General features: G+C 38.9%; 1 protein-coding gene across 1 annotated transcript in view; it reads left to right on the top strand.

Annotated features, from left to right (window-relative positions):
- CLASP1 (cytoplasmic linker associated protein 1) overlaps window positions 1–17,808 on the top strand; it is a 187,536-nt gene that overhangs the window by 115,832 nt on the left and 53,896 nt on the right. The window contains exons 22-25 of the mRNA XM_074911577.1: window positions 352–519; window positions 6,331–6,438; window positions 10,307–10,369; window positions 14,280–14,383. Of these exons, the coding sequence (XP_074767678.1) occupies window positions 352–519; window positions 6,331–6,438; window positions 10,307–10,369; window positions 14,280–14,383 (443 nt within the window). The remainder of the gene's footprint in view (window positions 1–351; window positions 520–6,330; window positions 6,439–10,306; window positions 10,370–14,279; window positions 14,384–17,808) is intronic.

Raw genomic sequence — 17,808 nt, forward strand, 5'->3', positions numbered from 1 at the left:
AGGTGAAGCAGCCTGTGAATTCTGTGCTGTTGCAGCAAGGCTGCTCCTGGCACCTCCGCAGCTCACATAAAGCCAGCTGGGGTGTTCATACTCCGTGGTGTCTGCTTTGGCGTGGATCCCAACTGCACAGTGTGGTTCATACAGGCAGGGTTACTGATGTCAGAGTTTATTGTCCGTGGGTTTTTCTCAGTCTTTGTCGAAAGCCACATGGGGAACACTCCCATTAGTTATCTGAGTGATTTGGATCAAATGCTTAGATGGAGCTGATTGTGTTTCAGTTTTACTGTCAGAGTATTTAAAATCTTGGGATTTTTTAATGGGGTTTTTTCCTTATTTCTGGTTCTCTTCTAGCTGGTAGCCGATCTAGTTCTCCGGGTAAGCTGTTAGGAAGCGCCTATGGTGGCCTGAGTGGTGGAACGTCCAGAGTCCAGCCAGTGCCATCATCTTCAGAGAAGCGCAGCAAGATCCCTCGGAGCCAGGGATGCAGTCGAGAGACAAGTCCCAGCAGAATAGGACTAGGTAAGAATAGTCACTGCAGTGACATGCTGACCAGTGTGCTCGAAGTAGGGACTTCTCTGTTGACTAGGAAGCTGTTTGTGTTACTGTTCTGAGTTTTTCAGCTGGTGAGTTAAGTGGTTGTGGTTTGTAGGAGAGCAATTTTAATTTTCCAGGATGAGCTATAGTTTCAAAGTAGGCCTAAAGATGTCATGAGATGTCTTCTCTTTGAAATTCAGCATGAGCAATGTTACTAGATCAGGCAGCAAAACAGTTGTCATGAATAACCATCACAGCAAAAATATTTCATTTCGCATCAATGACTTAGTCCTAAAAAGAGTTGAGCAATCTTTGTGGTCAGTTGAAATCAAGGAAAAAAAGCACCTTCTTGGATTATTTCAGAAATTTTGCAGCTTAAATGGTTTGCTTCTCTCATCCTTAATGTCTTGGAGCTGCTTTCTTAGTATTTTAGACTTACGCTGTAATTGTTCTGCTTCCAATATTCTTGTCTCAGTGACGGTTATGTAAATATTCTATAATAGATTTTGTTTTCAAATTTATCAGCAGACTCATTTTAAGCCAGGTGAGTAGGCATCGTTATATATAAAATTTTGCGTATCTGAATTGAGATTAAAAAGTATTCAATGTGTTGTCTGAACAAGTAAATATTGTTTTCATTTTCTAAATGGAAATATTTTTATAAGTTTGACGCTTATGTAGAGGAAGAACACTTTAAAAAATACTGTTACTAAATTATATCTCCAGAGAATTTACTAGTAGGTTGAAATTGATTGAAATTATAACCCTACTATTGTCAATTACATTTTGAACTATTGACTTAGCAATTGTATTTTACATTTAAGCTACTTTTTTTAGAGTGTGTTGTTAATAGAGAAGTATCTTATTCATTCTTCAAGTATATTGAGATGAATTTAAAGCACCTGAGTGCATATGCTGTTGTAAGAAAAGTCATAAAAATTATTGCATGTTCATTGTTATTATTTTTCCCAATTCAATGCTCTTCTCATGTCTGATCTGTTTTATGACCTCTGTATGAATACATGGTGCTTTTCTGTTTGTTGTTTTTAAAATGTGAAGTGCCTCCCAAATATTGGAGCTAATTGTTCTGATATCACTCTGCAGAAGAACGTTGTTTTTTAGGAGGAAACAAAGAATGGTAGATAGTACCATCACACATGCTTAAGCTGATCATCACATTATGTGGTCTGATTTGAAACAGTCTCAAGCATCTGAAGGGAAATTGCCTTGTGTAAAATCCTCACTCTTGGGTTGCCTGCTTTCAGGTATATTACGGGAGCCTTGAATTCTCTTGAAATATCTCATTGCTCTGACGTGCTCCCTGTGAACACAGTTAGTGCTCGTTCTTTGGGAGTGGGAGAGAGCTCTCGCAGAACTGTCAGGTGGGTGGCTTCCACCAGCCCCACAGATTGATGTCCACAGCCTGTTCTTTTGGGCTGTTACGGGAACGGGAGAGTCTGACACTTCTGTTGCCCCTACTATTCAGTTGCAGAAATTCTGTCTCTTTATTGGATCTTGAAAATTGTAATACTGATTTGGATGGAGATAGCTTTTGAGCTGTTATCTTCATACCATTATTCCATTGTATTTTTAACATAGTAGCTAACAGTATTTCATGTGTTCATATTGTGTTGCTTCAGTCCCTGCCTTTCCTTGATATTTTTTTCATTTTTTCATTTCATTAAACTCCCACTCACCTTGGTCCTAAATATGTTGATAGACTTTTTCAGAGTCTGGTTCAAGAAGGTGCTTGAGCACACCTATGACATCGAATGTACATGCAATACTTGAGGCTTTGTGGGATTATGTATTTGATACACATGTGCTTATCCCATGGATTGAAACATCTCTTAAGTCTGTGGTCACATTGCAGTGCAGCAGGTGTTGAACCATCATGCAGCTCAGACTGTTAGAAATGGGTAATTCCTGGATCCTGTTAATAACTCATCCATTGACTTGTGTATTTTTGCAGGGGTGACTGGGAGTTGCAGCTGGTCCAGCACTGGCTGTGCAAGATTAAACACACAGAGTGTGGAGCCTATGTGCAGTTGGGCTTTATGGAGGAACCATCCACTGGAGTTTCTCAGGCCCTTCTGGGGCATTAGCAAGCTAATAGAGCCTCTGCATGTGGATGCTCGTTAGCATCAGTACTTTGCTGCTAGCTTAAATTTCCATCGTGACCCACAAGTATCCCTGAAGTATGTTCCTTATGTATGCTGGAAACATTGAAGTAGTATATTGTTTTCCAAAAGGCAGCACAGTGAGGCACACCTGGCATGCTGAGGTCCTGCACAGTCACCTCTGTGGCCCTGCTCTGTGCCATTTTTCAATTTTAAGTTTGCCCTTGCTATCTGCTCAGTGGAGGTTTACTAGTGGTGGTGCCCTGTTGGGGAAGGAAGAGTATACTCCATTTAATCTTGAGCTTTTACGTGGGCCCCTTGAAGGAGATCTCCTCAAAAAAGGTGATGTCCATTTCCCACGGATTGAAAGTTTATCTACTTGAAGTTAATTCTAGTTGTATGCTCAGCAGATTGTGTGACACAGCTGGATCTGAAAGGAGTGACAGATTTGATTTGAGATTGTTGTTCCCCAAAAAGTGGAGCAGGCACAGTGGCTATCTGTTTCTTACAGCAGCACTGTTTGTGGTGTTCCCTTGTCTGTGTTTATTGGAAAGCTGAAGGCAGTTCTTGACTTGCCTCTACTGGGTGTACCCACTGCAGAGCTTTCGTTTGGTTGTTTTGGCAGCTTTTACAGGCTCTTTAAAGTGCTTGTATTGATGTAAAGGAAGCGTCTGCTGATTTTTAGTCTCCACTTAAGAATCATTACAAATCACACCCTAATGAAATACAAGTTTCTTTGAAGTGGGAGATTGGTAAACAGGGACACTGTTGAGTTCTGCTGGTGGTATTTGCATCTGTTGGGTCCCACTGGTGTCAGACAGCCTAATAGTGTATTTTAATAATGGTGTGAACCATATACAACTGCTCTGACTTTCCAGATGGAATTGGTAAAACTTAGATGGACAGTTCACATCTAGAAAGTTGGGATTTTATTGAAAACAACCCACCTTTATCCTGTCCTAGGCTCTCAGTTCAGAGCTGACTGTGGATGTACTGTCTGCTTTCATCCTGCCTACTCCTTTTAATCAATTTTGCTACTCATTTACTTCATTTCTGTCCAACTTCTGGGGGTTGGGAATTCTGAAATCAAGACTTACCTCTGTCTTCTCTGTCTTTGCTGCCTGCACTGCAAAGACAGGCTGTGACAGTGTGAGAGACTTGTCCAAATGACAGCACTGCTGGCCTTTACTGCTGGCAGTGCCCAAAGAAAATACTCTGAGCAGCTGATACCCAGTCTTTCCAACACAGCACAGCCGTAAAAATGTGAGGCAGGTGCCTGGGAGTCCAACAGACTCATCATGCAGTTCTTTTCAGTCCATTCTTTTTTTTCCTTGCTTTTGTATTTGTATCCAGTAACATGCAGTTGTTTTGTTTGACCATTACTCATGAAGTACCCGGTGTTTGGTTTTGGGTGCTCTGTTTGTGCAGTCAGTATTGTGCTTCATCTGTGGCATTGTCCTACTAGTCTGTTTTCATGCATTTAAAGTACTTCATGCTGCTGCTGTTAGCTGTTATGGAAGGAGAATGTACTGTGTGCATCCATTTTTTTTTTAATCATTCACATCTCTCCCTCTCTAAAGAGCCTTTGCCAGTTTTAGTAGGGTTGTATTAAAGCAACGATTGACATATCTTCTCTAATTAAGAGAAGTTACTGCTTGTGCAACCTGATATGAAGGCTGCCATTATTTATATATAAGCATGAGACCCAAGAATGAGAAGTTTGCTTACAGATAGTCCTCAATTCCAAGCAAGTATTTGTGTGGAAGACTTCAGTGTGTTGTTTTTACCTGTAGTTCACCTGCCAGCTTTTTTCCTTGTACATCTGAGGTGGGATTATTGTACACATGGACCCTAACTTCATCTAGTTCACATAATTTAGTCTGTTTTATTTATTATATAAGACCATCTAACTCAGAAGTTTTAGACATTATGGTGATCTGATCACCTTGGTCAATAGCTCATCCTGTGTTGTCTGACATCAAAGGTCAATCATCAGAACCATTAATTCCTCTGAGAGATATGAGCTGGGTTTTGCAAAACTGGGAGGGATTTGACAAGCCATAATCTGGCAGTGGTCTGTATTTGAATTTTAAAGCCTAAATATGAAGGTTTCTATTTTGTTCTGTACTGTTTTCTTCGAAAGGATACGAATATATCTAGTGTATATGAGCCCACAGAAGCACTGTAAGGGAATTTCATTAGCTTGAGTCTAGGCATTTAAGTTCTGTATAGAAACAAATGGAGATTTATAAGAATATATATATTCTGAGGCATGCAAATAGCATTATTTTAAAAATATGAGGGTACTGTTAATAGTATAAAGCAGGTTCATGTTAAGTATATGTGCCTCTGCTACATTCTCATCAAAGCTGGTAGATCAGATTTTACTCCGCATGCGAAAATTCCTTAAATGCTTTTCTGAACAGTTAAAACATGTTACTGCCTTTTCAAAACAGCAAAGGAAACCCCTCTTTAATCATTAAATTCTTCAAGGTAAACTCATGACAATTAACTGCTATTCCTTTAGCTAAGAAAACTTTGTGTTCTCTAGCAGGCATTATTAAAAAACTTTCTACAACAGCTTTCATATCAAAATGACACAGAATTTGCAGAGGAATCATCGAGTTTTAGATACTTAAAATGCTCATTTTATAAAATAATAAAATTAAAATCCTTTATGTTAAACAACCTGCTAAGAGCCTAACTCTGTTTTTCCTACTTGGACAAAACTGCAGCTAAACAGTGGGATTGCTTTTGATTATGAAAGCAGCTTAATCTTCTATCTTCTACTGTGCATTTGGCCAAATGAAGAGTGTGCATATGATGAGTTCCCGTGACACAGCTGGTAGACAGGAGCCTTAATTAGGCTGTGGGAAATTGAACACTTGATAGCTGCCAGACCAAAGATAAGAGTCTTGTTGATCTAGGGTTTTGTCTAAGGAATATAGTTTAAAGCTCCCCTTAAGTGTGCGTATGTCTCAACTTGTGTGAATATAAAACCATAAGGTTTTTGAATTGTTTGAAGAGAAGAAGTTAGCTTCTGTTGAAGAACTGAAGCTTGCTACTGCCTGAAGATTCAAACCACTTTTTAACCTGTCTTTCAGATATTCAGGTTCTAAATGCTTTTTCCCAGTATCTTTCACTGGAGAAAAATATCTCTGCAAGTCCTTACAATACATACACCTGTTTTCCTTAGGATATTTGTTTGTGGCAAAACTGCCTTGTGAAAGGCAAATTGTGTAAAAATAGCATATTGGTATTGTGACTACTTTTAAAAATTTTGACCTGCTGTTTTGTTCCAGAAGGGTGTTTATCTTATAATTAAGGAAAAAATATTCCAGAAGGGTTTCTTTAGACTCACCTGTTCTGCATGTTTTGTAACAGTAGAGTTCCCCTAAATGATTGAAGATTCCTGCTCTACTTGAATAACAAAATTTGGATTGCTTAAGAAAAAAGCAGACTGTCAACCAGATACTTAATGCTACTGAAATTTCACATCGCAAACACAGCTCAGCATGTAAGGTAGTTGGTTTGTAAAGAGCCTGAGCAAGCTGCTGCAAATCATAATTACTAATGTAATAATTACCGTAACTAACAGAAATGTGAATTGACTTTGAGCTTTTTGTCCTCATTAAACTTGTTCACCTTCTCTGAAACTCTCCATGCTGCATGCTAGCACGGAGCAGTCGTATCCCCCGACCCAGCATGAGTCAGGGGTGCAGCCGTGATACCAGCCGTGAGAGCAGTCGAGATACAAGCCCTGCTCGGGGCTTTCCTCCACTTGGTGAGTACATGTAGGCATTGGAGCTTTAAGGGTCAATATTTTTTTTCCTTTTTCCCTTGTTCTGATTGCCCTTTCAAGACACTGCCAGGTGGAATGAGCTTGTTTCCTGTCCTCTGTTGGATTTCTGACACACTCCCCATTTCCAACCCTGTTTCCCTTCTGTTTTTTTCTGCATGCTTCAATTCTGGTTCTCAGCATTTCACTGTTAGCAGGAAAATAGTTTAGCTTGAACTTCTGTAATTTTTAGTTTCATAAAATCCGCTTGTATAGGCTACTCTGCTTCACTTAACAGCACTGATGGAAATCTATGGGAGAGCAAGCCTCCATTTTCTGTGTCACAGTGAAGTAGTTGGTAGCATCGTAGCCTGTTGTTGAGTGACTCCATTCATGATCTGATTTTTTTACAGCTAGGTACAGTAACAGTATATAATTTTTATACTAAATCCTTCAGTAGAGATAGAAGCTCTTTTTTATAGAAGTTTTACTCGACATTATCCATCATCAGTTAACAAGTTGCACATGCCATTTTGTAGGAAACGTTTTCAAGCACTGTAAAATTATAGAGAGGCTGAGGTTTTAAAAGAGCATCACTAATGGGCAGCTTAAGTGTACAGTACAAATAGAAAATCTCATTACACTTACCACATGCAGAAGTTTTTCTGCACAATGCTGCAAACAGCAGGATAGTTAATGTTTCTGATCAAATACCATATCATATATTCAACCAGATACATCACTTGTTGTATGCAAGACTTGTTTGTCATCTCAGACGTGAAATATAGTTGATCTCCAGGCCCTCTCATTTATGTAGTAATTTCATAGCAGTGGTATTAAAAGTGAGAAAGAAGCTCCTACAAACTTCATCAAGACTGAAGAATGGTATTACACGATCTATTTTGCACATAGTGACAAAAATACAAGTATATGATGTAGTGTGTAAGTGGAACATAGCATTTTGAGCTTAATTCTGCAACTTTAATCCAATAGTGCGAAAAGGCTATGAAAAATAGAGACAGATGGGCAAAATTTTTCTGTTTGTTTCTCGTATTTGATTAATATACTGTACTTTAATCTTTTAAACTTATATAGATGTTGTCATTATTGATTTGTCCATCAGCACAGAGGCTGGTTGTCTTCATCCATATGAAATCATGGGCAAAAATCCCACTGATTTCAATGGTATAGAGTGGAATCTTCAAGTTAACATTAGAGGGGCTTTTGGCTTCTAAACTTCATTGTTGTGAGCTATATTGAGCTATAAAACAGTATTTGCATTATCTGTAATATCTCAATTTTTGGTGAAAAAATGGGAGGACTTAGCATTCAGAACTTGGTTCATAGCTCTTTAAAATAAATAGATGACCTTTTTATTGATTAAATGAAGTAACTGTAGCTTGTTTTTGTAGTTACCTGCCTAGCTTCAATTTGGATGAAGTTTTTTTCTCCAGCCAATGTGTATAAGCAGGTTGGATTTCAAGGTTAACTCGTTAGTGTTTTATGCCTTTGTGCTGTGTTTTGCTTATTTTATTGGAAATACATTAATTGAAATACTATCTTGAGCCCTTGTTGTGAAAAATGAATGCAGTGTACCAGAATCACAGCTGATGTTAAGTTTCATACACCACCAGGACTACTGAGTCCGATTTGTACACTGCCTATAAAATTTTGCTTACATGTCTATTACACTGTTTGTTCCAAACTTTATTGGGGGAGGAGGGGGGCGGACAGGTCATTTCATCTTAGCTCATGGTATTTATTTACCTGAGGATTAATGAATTTCTAGAAATACATTCTTATTAGTCATTAAGGTAACATGGGGAGAAAGTATCAATATAATAGTAACTCAATATAGTTGTTACCCTGTTGTCTTTTTTCTTGTGTTTTAATTGAAATGCTTTAAGCTTGGAAATGTTCATGAACTTGTTAATTATGTAGTGTGTAATTAATCTGGAAGAAATGTATATTTGTCAATTTAAAACAAAACAATATGATTCTATTACAGTATTTCTAGAACCCAGTTAATCTACATTAATGCTAAAATAATATAATCCTACTGTGCATGGTCTATTTTTGCTCATAAAGATTAACTTGTATATTAGTGAATTATACTTAAGCTAGCTATGTGTAAACAACAGGATTCTTGCTTTTAAATGATATCATGGTCAGTGTCAACCCTGACATCCTGACCTTGCAAATTGCTCTGCTTTGTTTTGGGGCTGCTGTGCAGGTGTGCATGTCTTGTGCACCAAATGTCTTGCTTCCTGTTAGGAAACACCGGTGAAGAGTCGCTCTGCACTCAGCCTCCTTGCAGAGATGTGCTATTTTTGTTGGGGTTTTTTTGGTTATTCCTGTTTCTTCATGGGCCTCTGTTTTGTAGTGATGTCCACAAGGGCACAGTGGATGGCTCGGGAGAAAGCAATCGCGAGCTCAGAATCTTAATTGTGAAGTTCAGTCCATAATCCTGCATTGATCCTGCAAATCTTTCATGACTGATTTACAGTGTCAGTGGGATTGTTCTCTTGAATAAATGCATGTGTTCTCCATAGTTAAAAGACCACATTGCGTATTCTGCGTAGGTTTTAGTCAAGCTCTCACAGCCTGGGAAAAAACTTAAATTTTATTTTTCTCACTTTGCTGATTTCTGTTTTGTAATATTAGTATTTGTGTGTATAAATGTTTTGCCTGAACAGAAGACTCTTTCTACTGCACATGTGTATGCATAATAGACAAAGCCTATTTGTATTGGAAGGTGATTTTGCTTTATTTTTTCAGTTTATTGACAGCACTAGTAATGATATTAAAGCAACAAGGCCTTCAGTGAGTCTGTGGTGATGAATTGCTCAAATAAGCAATCAGTTTCTTGGGTCAGTTGCTTTGAGCTAGGTAAGCATGTTATTGCTAGAGACAGGGAAAACCTCTTTAGAGAAACTAAATTTATGTAATTTGGAAATGGCTGGACCAGCTTTCCATTTGCTGTCATAAAGAACTCGCCTCTATGCTGAATCCAAGAACTGAAAACCTCTCTGAAGGGATTTTGTGCTTGATGTGCTGCTGACAACTGGGAATTGAAGTGGTAGCTATATTTGGCTTTAGCTCTTCTGCTACTGTTGTGTGCTTTGTTGCTATTAACAATTTGTATACGTGTGGTGTAATTCTACATGGGTGTATGGTGTGCATATTCAGATTATCGGTGCACGTCCATACTTAGATTCAAGAAACACGTATGGAGAATTTGTTAAAAGCAAGAGACTTTTGGCAGTAGCAACAGCTACGATACGTGTGTACGTGTGTTTACTTGAAAAAGAAACCCAACCCAAAGACATATGCAGTGGTTGGCCGACTTCCCTGTATGACTCTTTCTACTTACGTTACTCATTTTCTTTGTTAGTGTTGTTTTTTTATGCATAGGCTAGAATGTTGTGGAAAAATACCTGCAAGCACAATTCCTAACCATTCGTCACGGCTTCACTTTGGGGTTTAGATCAGCTACATCTAAATCCTACTCTGTAGTTATGTGCTCCACGTTCTCATGATGGCCGTCTTCCAGATCTGTGGGTCTGGAATGTGACTGATGTGCACTGGGGTTTTTTTGCTGAACTGCACTGAGTTTGGGACTGTTACAAATGAGTTTTGTCATGCATCGTGTTTACAGTCATGGGGGAAAGCGGGAGGGAAGCTACAGACGGAGGCGTCGCTGTGGGGCTTGCACTGTATCTGTTATGCATTCATACACAGCGTCATTTCCCTGTCACTATGAAACACCTTTACCGGTAGCGGTCACACGCATCCCCTTTGGATTGTGGCATTTTTCTGTCTCGGGTTAAATGTGTGTTAATCCTGTGGGTGTTGCCATTCCTTCTACTTGCAGCTTCTCGACGTCATTCCAGGTCCACTAGTGCTCTCTCCACTGCTGATTCTGTTGGGCAGTCAGGTGAACAAGCGCTAACTGCATGAATCCGCTTCTTATACGTAGTCTTGTTTTACACCATCTTAACATTTGCCGTCATGTGCATCAGCCAGCACTTGGCATGTGCTTCTCACCGCTGCGGGGCTTTCTGTTCTGTTTTGTTCAACGTGGCTTTTTGTTTTGAATTTCATTTATTGGATGTTTTTAATTTTATGTATTTTAGGAACATTGTGAACAGTGTTTAAACAAAGGGTGATCCAGGGCTTTCTCAATTCTGTAAATTGGATCAGTTGCGCAGCATGGGCTAAATCCTGACTGATGCAGAGTACTTGCAGCTTGTGTTTATATTTTCTCTCTAGCAGCGTAGCAGTTCCCAGTGTCTAGGACTGGATCCCAGTGGGTTTCATCCCATTTATTACTCAATATTCTGAACTCCTGTCTCTGTTAACGAAAGTTCTTGGTGGGATCCTTTCTAAAATACGCAAGACCACCAGGAATTAAGCACCTGATGTGCTTTTAAAATGAACTTGGGAACATAACACGTGCTGATCCATCCTTCATATAATTCTGAAGGCCTTCTCCAAAGTGGCTGGAAGTTGTTGAAAAAATGATGCCCTTAATTTCTCTGGGCTTTGCATCAGAAGACTAATGCTTATATATAATGAGAAAAATCTGCAGATTCCAGTTGCTTTTTTCCCATCTTTGTGCTGGATTTGCAGTTGTGGAGAACCTGTAACTTCCTCTGAAATCAGGATATTTCACTAGAAGTCTTAAACAATTAATGAGGGCTGCTAGCTTGGGACAGTATACTTTGTTGTGGGGACAAAGATGATACAGCAAATGAGGGCTTCAGTGTTTTCTTGGAGGCTAAAATTGTATAAGGAATTAGTGATACTGAAAGTTAATTAATGAACCCCCTTCAGGTAGGGAGTGAAAAATATTCTGTTTCTCTTAAGTCTAGTTAACTGACTGTCACTTAACTAAAACTCTCAAAACATTTCCCTTATCAGGTTACTTGGCAGAAATTGATGCAAGCTGATTTGACTGGCATTCTTCACAGTAACAATTTGAATCTGTATTTAACAAAAGCAATTGAAAAGATTCATATAAATACCTTAATTGTAGTACAGATTTAAGTTCTGTTTGCATTCACCTTCCTGTGATTATTGAGCTGTGCTTGGCTCCTGTGGTTTGGTACAAAGCAAAATCAAATTCTATATGGTTACCAATGTCCTGAAGAAGGCCAAAATCTCCCTAAAAATGGCAAAATCAGGCCAAAAATGGTCGTTGGGAATTTTCACCAAGTTTGTAACAAGTGTAATGAATCTAGCCAGGGAGACGTGGGAATGTGGCCAGAGTACACTCTGCTTATTTCTTGCCCAATAACATTGGCCTTACCTGTACTGGTTATTCCTGGAGCCACATGTGTTCCCAGCCCCACGTTAGAGATATGCTGATGTCTCTCCTAAGGTCGAACTTCTGCACTCAAGTATGGCAGCAGTGTCTTGGGGAAAAGCCCAGAGTGACTTGGGTGTTATGAATTTAAAAATCACTGAAAGAAGTATTTCAGAAAATTCCTGATAACCATGAAGACAGATAAAAGCCAGCATGCCACACTGTACTTAATTTGTTAAAAAAGCTGAATTTTGTTTCTTTATGCTGGGTGTTTAAACTGATCTACAACTGAATTATTTTGTCATTCTGTTCTTCATTAAAAATAAACCAAACTATCTTCCCTTTTCTAATGTAATACTAAATTTACATGAAAACAAATGGCAGTGGTATTTTTTGATGCCATGTTATTTCAGAAGTTAAAGCCAAATTCTGATCTTAGTAACACTTAACTGATGTCATTGAGTTGGGTTTAAATATAAAACCAAGTCCAGAACTTGTCTCAACATTTACAACCCTTGTACTGTACTAGATATCTTTTACACTTAGGAAAACACTTGCCTTCTGTACATCTTTCTAGTGTTTATCTCTGTAGTAGTGACTTTAGTTTTAATCTGACCTAATGCATCTTCTCTGTGCTTCTTTTAAGAGTGTACAGATCTTTCCATTTTAGGGATGAAGTATTCTTTCACCTAAATATTTGAAATCATTCTTCAACACAAGTGCATTAAAAAAGGGGATAGTAATAACACATACAACTTTTATTTCTTTGTGAAATGTCATGATTTGATTACTTTTTGGCAGTAGTTCTAAGAAGTTTGTTTATTTTTTTTCCCTTGTAATGTGTTTTGTAGAAAATGTGCTTTTGTTGTAATCAGAAATGTCTTGTCTGGGTACATAACTCTGAGAAACAGTAAATTTTGATAGATAATACTTCTGTTTCAAATAAATACTAGTCTTTAGTTGGGTTTTTTCCTCAAAATACTTTAGATTTTAAAAATCTTCCCTATTTCCCCTCAGGATCTTAAGCCTTGTCACACTCAGGTAAAGTTTTGGAATTAGGACAGTAGGCAAACTTCAGTCTCTGATTTAAATTCTGCATGTCAGTGTGAGTTAAATCCTTAAAAGATATTTCAGTGCAGTAGGTTTTTAAAGAAGAAAGCAATGAAGTTTTGTGGTAAGCGCAGTGTTTTTCCCAAACAATACAGTAAGCTGCTGAATATCACTTTTGACCTCAGTTTTGTGGAAATCCACAATATAGTTACACATTATGATAAATGGTATTTTTCCTTCCTTAAATTAAATATACATGAACTAACAAAAGACCCATGTGACTTGATCCCTCTCTTGCTGCTTGATGACTGCTTCCAGTGTGGATCGGCTGAAGGTCTATTAAATGGGTTCATGCAGCTTGATTTGTGCACCACTAAATTTGCTGGCAAAGCTTTTATTGGCACGTGTGGGTGCAGGGGACAGAGGTGTAAGGTATGTCCCAGAAGGGATATTCCCAGTCCTTCCTGAGCAAAGACAAGCCCATGTTGAAACAAAAACTTTGAATGTCAAAACCAATCTTTTTCTGCTTACAGTCCAAAGCCAGAATCCCAGTAATACGGTATCTGATCTACTCCTGTATAGAAGGACTGTGCCGCCAGAGCCTGGCCTGTGGTACTCAAGTCACTGATTCTGTCATATCCCTGCTAGCACGCCTTTCTGAATTTAGCCTTTGCCCAAAGAACTAATTTCAGTAACTTTTTTGGTAGACTGGGCAAATGAAACTAATTAGTATTAGGAGTGTAAATGCCATTTTAGACTGAATCCTGTTGCTTTGGATGCCATTGAGAGCTTTGCCATCAAATTCAAAGGGAGAAGGATGATACTGTTTGAATGAAAAAATCAGTTTTGGTATGTCATAGAGCTTTATGGCATTTAAACTGCTTCTCAGGAACAGTAATAAAACAAAAATTGGAGTCACTTCACAAGCAAATAATAAACATATTTATAGTGTGGGGTGTAGAGGGATATTCTACTGGTTAATCAAGCCTTGAGGTATAAAATAGGCTAATCTGATGCTGCTAGTCTTGCATCCTTGCCTGAGAAAAAGCTGCAGGATGGATGAGTGCTCAGGTATTAACATGTTCTGACACTGGGCATGATCCTGTCTCTCTGAAGTTAATGAGAAGCTTTCTCTTAATTTCTGAGTGCCAGATGGGGATCGGCATGTCTGCCTCTGACATTAAAATAAAACTTTGAAACAACTTCTTTGTAAAAAGAAACACAAAATAGATACCCTGCTTCCCAACTTTAAAAAAAAAAAAAAAAAAATTGCCCTGAGGATCCCAAATTGTCTCTGGGGCCCAACAAACAATAGTTTATTTCTTACTCTAATGGCAAACTCTGTAGAGCTGTGGGATAAAAGAGTGTTTAATGGAAAAGCACTGTGAGTTCCCAGAGCCCGTGGGGAGAGCTGCTTGGGCACCTGATTAGGATTCCAAGTGAATGTGAATTCATTTAACAATCCCTTTCAATGTTGTCTTTTGTGCAGACCGGTTTGGACTCGGACAGCCAGGCAGGATGCCTGCTTCTGTGAATGCCATGCGAGTCCTGAGCACAAGCACAGACCTGGAGGCTGCTGTGGCCGATGCACTGGTAAGAGGAAAAATACAAAATGCTTCCGACACCGGAAAGTGGCTTGAAGTTACCTGTACGTACATTCTCCTCTTTCTAAATAGCTTTGTTCTGATTGTGCCAGTGCCTGATGCTGTAGAGTTAGCTACGTTTTGCTGTTTTGTCTTTGGGTATATTGACAGCAACATTTGTTTCCTTGTTTCATGTTAGTTCTCCACAGTTGTTATCAAACAGAGCACTGTGGTTCGGTGCTAGAGCTGCAGGATGGGTTGAATCATCTGTTTGTTTTTCACTTTGCTGTCAGAGGATGTACACGGCACCGTGGGGGTGCTTGGCACCCATGGGGTGAGAGATTTCCTTCAATCCTATTACCTGCGTGAAGACTTGGTCAGAAAAACAGTCTTCTCTGTTAGTGTCGATTCCTGATCAGGTTTCAACAAGAACTGAGAATTTCACAAGTTCCTGCCCTTTGTTATTTGCACCTGGCTAGGAATTCGGATCAGTTCATAACTTGGCTTGCCTGTAATCAATACATCTCATGCAGGTAAATTGAAGTGTATTTGTCTAGGTTGCTGCTAGTACTTTCAGTGCATTTCCAAGGAAATTTATTCTTACTTTTTAAAAATTTTATTGTCCTGTATAATCTTGCTGTACTATCTGGCTAGAACCCGGAAAGTGTTTTCTGCTATTCAGAAGAGAAATTTTAAGATAAGCCTTTGGATTTACCTTGAGTATTTGGAGAAGAGAGTATGTGTAGAGGCAGGAGCAATTTAATTGTGCAGCGTTAGTTGGGTACCAGTGTATTGGATCTTTTCCAGCTCTAGACCTGAGCTGAGGGGAGGATTTCCTTATGTATCTTGAGACAGGTATCTCAGATCCCTCCTTATGGAGAATGAACCATGTCCCCAGAGTTTGAGACACGTCCTTCTCCATTTCCTAGTTAACTTTCCCGAAGGATGGCTAACATTTTCCTTTTCATATTTGATTATGACCCAGCTCATGTCACCTCCATTTCTAGATTATTATTAAAGTGCTTCTAGAGAAATGTGACTTTTACAAAATCTGTCTTTCCAGTAAAAAAACAACCTGAATAATACAAAGGTAGGACAATATGTAATAGATGACACTGTTGCATTTAGTGGTCTGAATCATTAGTGGGCATTTTCATTACCAAATACAGTAGCTTGTGAGCCAGCTTCTGCTCTCAGCACCTTATATTTGCCATCAGAGAAGTTTAGAGCATAATTATATGTGATGGTTTGCCTGTGTAAATGAAATCAGGCTGTATCGCTGAATGTGAGCAGTTGCTGAATACAAGTTTCTTGAGGGAGAAGAGGGTCACAGTATTTCAGTTCACTGCTGATCATTGTGATCTCTTTGTGTGTGACTTAATCTTTATCTAGACTGACAGAGTTCTCTTTTAAATATGTCAGTCTTTTAAACTAAATAACATACTGGAATGTTAAAATCGCAAAGGGTTGAACACTTAAAGGGAAATCCTTAAGTCTAGCTGGAAACTTAAGTGGTGCTGCTGACTTGGTTGATCAATCTGGATTCGTATGACTTTAGGGGATGCAATGCGATCTTGTTGTCCCCTTCCTTCCCACCACCGCAATTTGCTCTTTTTCTTGGTTGTCTTTTCACAACAGCAATTTACAAGCTCTGTTCAGGCTCCTTTTGGGACAGTAATGTGATGCCAGCTTTTACCCAGCAGCCTTGTTTTCAGAGGAGTATTCTTTTCCCTCTAGTAGAAAATGAAAAGAACTTCTCCAAAAATGGCTTCAGCCAAATACGTAGTTTAAACAAAACACAGTGGGTCATTTTGTGACCTTTACTCCCTGTGTACAATTCTTGTTGCATCCTCTGCTTCTGTTTGAGAGCTGGACTTGACCTAACCCCCCAGAGTCTATACTGGGAATCAGTGCTTCGATCTGTTAGAAGAACTCAAAGACTGATGGAAACGTTGACGTTAAGTAAGGCCTTTAAGCCAGGGGTGCCAGCCAGGGGGTCTTAAAAGAAGCTAAGCTTCAAAAAAGTGTGGTGTAAGAACTGTAGGTTGAAAGAGAACTTGGTTAAGTGAAGTTGATTAAATGTGCTGTACTGTAGATAGTGGTTTCCTGACATCAGAATTTCTTTCCAAGACTCTAAAGCCAAATGATACTAATAATACATGGGGAAATAAATCATTACCAAAACCTCTGGTATCTTCCAGAACAGTGTTTCTGAAAAAAGAGATGCTGTATATAGATCTGTCATGAAAAAAAAAAAATAGCAGCATTTCTGAAAAGTAAGCAAAGAGGTGCTGTATATAGATGTGTTTTTAAAAAACTTATTAACAGATATTCTCACTTCCAAGCTCCCTAATGGAAATTGTAGGCTATATGAGTAGTGCGACAGGAGATAAAGTCAGGCGTTATTATACCCACTTTTATTTTGCGTAAACTGTATTTTTTTTAATTTGCTAAGACGCATTTGCTATACATTTTTGTTGCAAAAACAAACCCTACATAAGCTTCTGACATAATTCTCTATGCTTTTTCCCACCCTTCAATATTTTCCTGCCTACAGCTCTTAGGAGACTCCAGGAGCAAGGTACTAGTGCTTTCTTGACTTTTTATTTCTACTTTCCAACTTTCCCCACCCTGTTGCTAACGCCCATGATACTGCACTTGAGTTAATTTCTACGCTTCAATCCTGCAGTCCTAGTGGAAGCAAAACTCTGCTGGCTTCACAAGTCCAAGAACTGCAGGACTGGACACTGGAAGGAATTCTGTAGCAAACACTTCAGAATATACACAGTCTTTTTGTGACATTGTTTTATCAGTCCTGTTCTTTTAAGGTTCATTTAAGAGTTTGTTTTGTAGCATAGCATGTAATTGGTTTTGCTACCATAATGATTCTAATATCCCTTCTATAAGGATTGAGGTTGTCAAAGATGTATGTGAGGGAATCAGGTCCTCCAATGCCACACTATGGAAATGACTGGGATTTGAGTATTTAACTCCCTTAGCCTCTGGAAAAATCCTAGCCCAAACTAACAAGAGAAATTGTCATCTCCTATATCCTAGTGCATTTCTAGAGTCACTTTGTTATCAATATCAAAGTGACTGTGCATGCCAGCACAGATTCCTTGAGCTCTTTCTTCCTTACCGTTTTTTTTTTCTTGAAATAGAGACTGTATCATCGTAGAATCTATAACAATGGAACTGTTATTGTCTGTAAGACAACATATGCTTTCATTACCAGTAGCTAATTCCAGAGGGCATAAGCATCTTGCCTTTATGCTGGGGAAGGCAGGCCCTGGTCCCCTTGGTCACTCGAATAGTCTCATTGAAATCAATGGGATCTGTCTTGCTCTACTGTGAGAGGTAAGCAGGCAGTGCTGGTGACGTCTTTAAACACTTGTGTCACTATAACAATAGCATTAGTCTCCCTTTTAGTGATTA

Source organism: Athene noctua, chromosome 7 (genome assembly GCF_965140245.1).
Source record: "Athene noctua chromosome 7, bAthNoc1.hap1.1, whole genome shotgun sequence".
NCBI classification, from domain to species: Eukaryota; Metazoa; Chordata; class Aves; order Strigiformes; family Strigidae; genus Athene; species Athene noctua.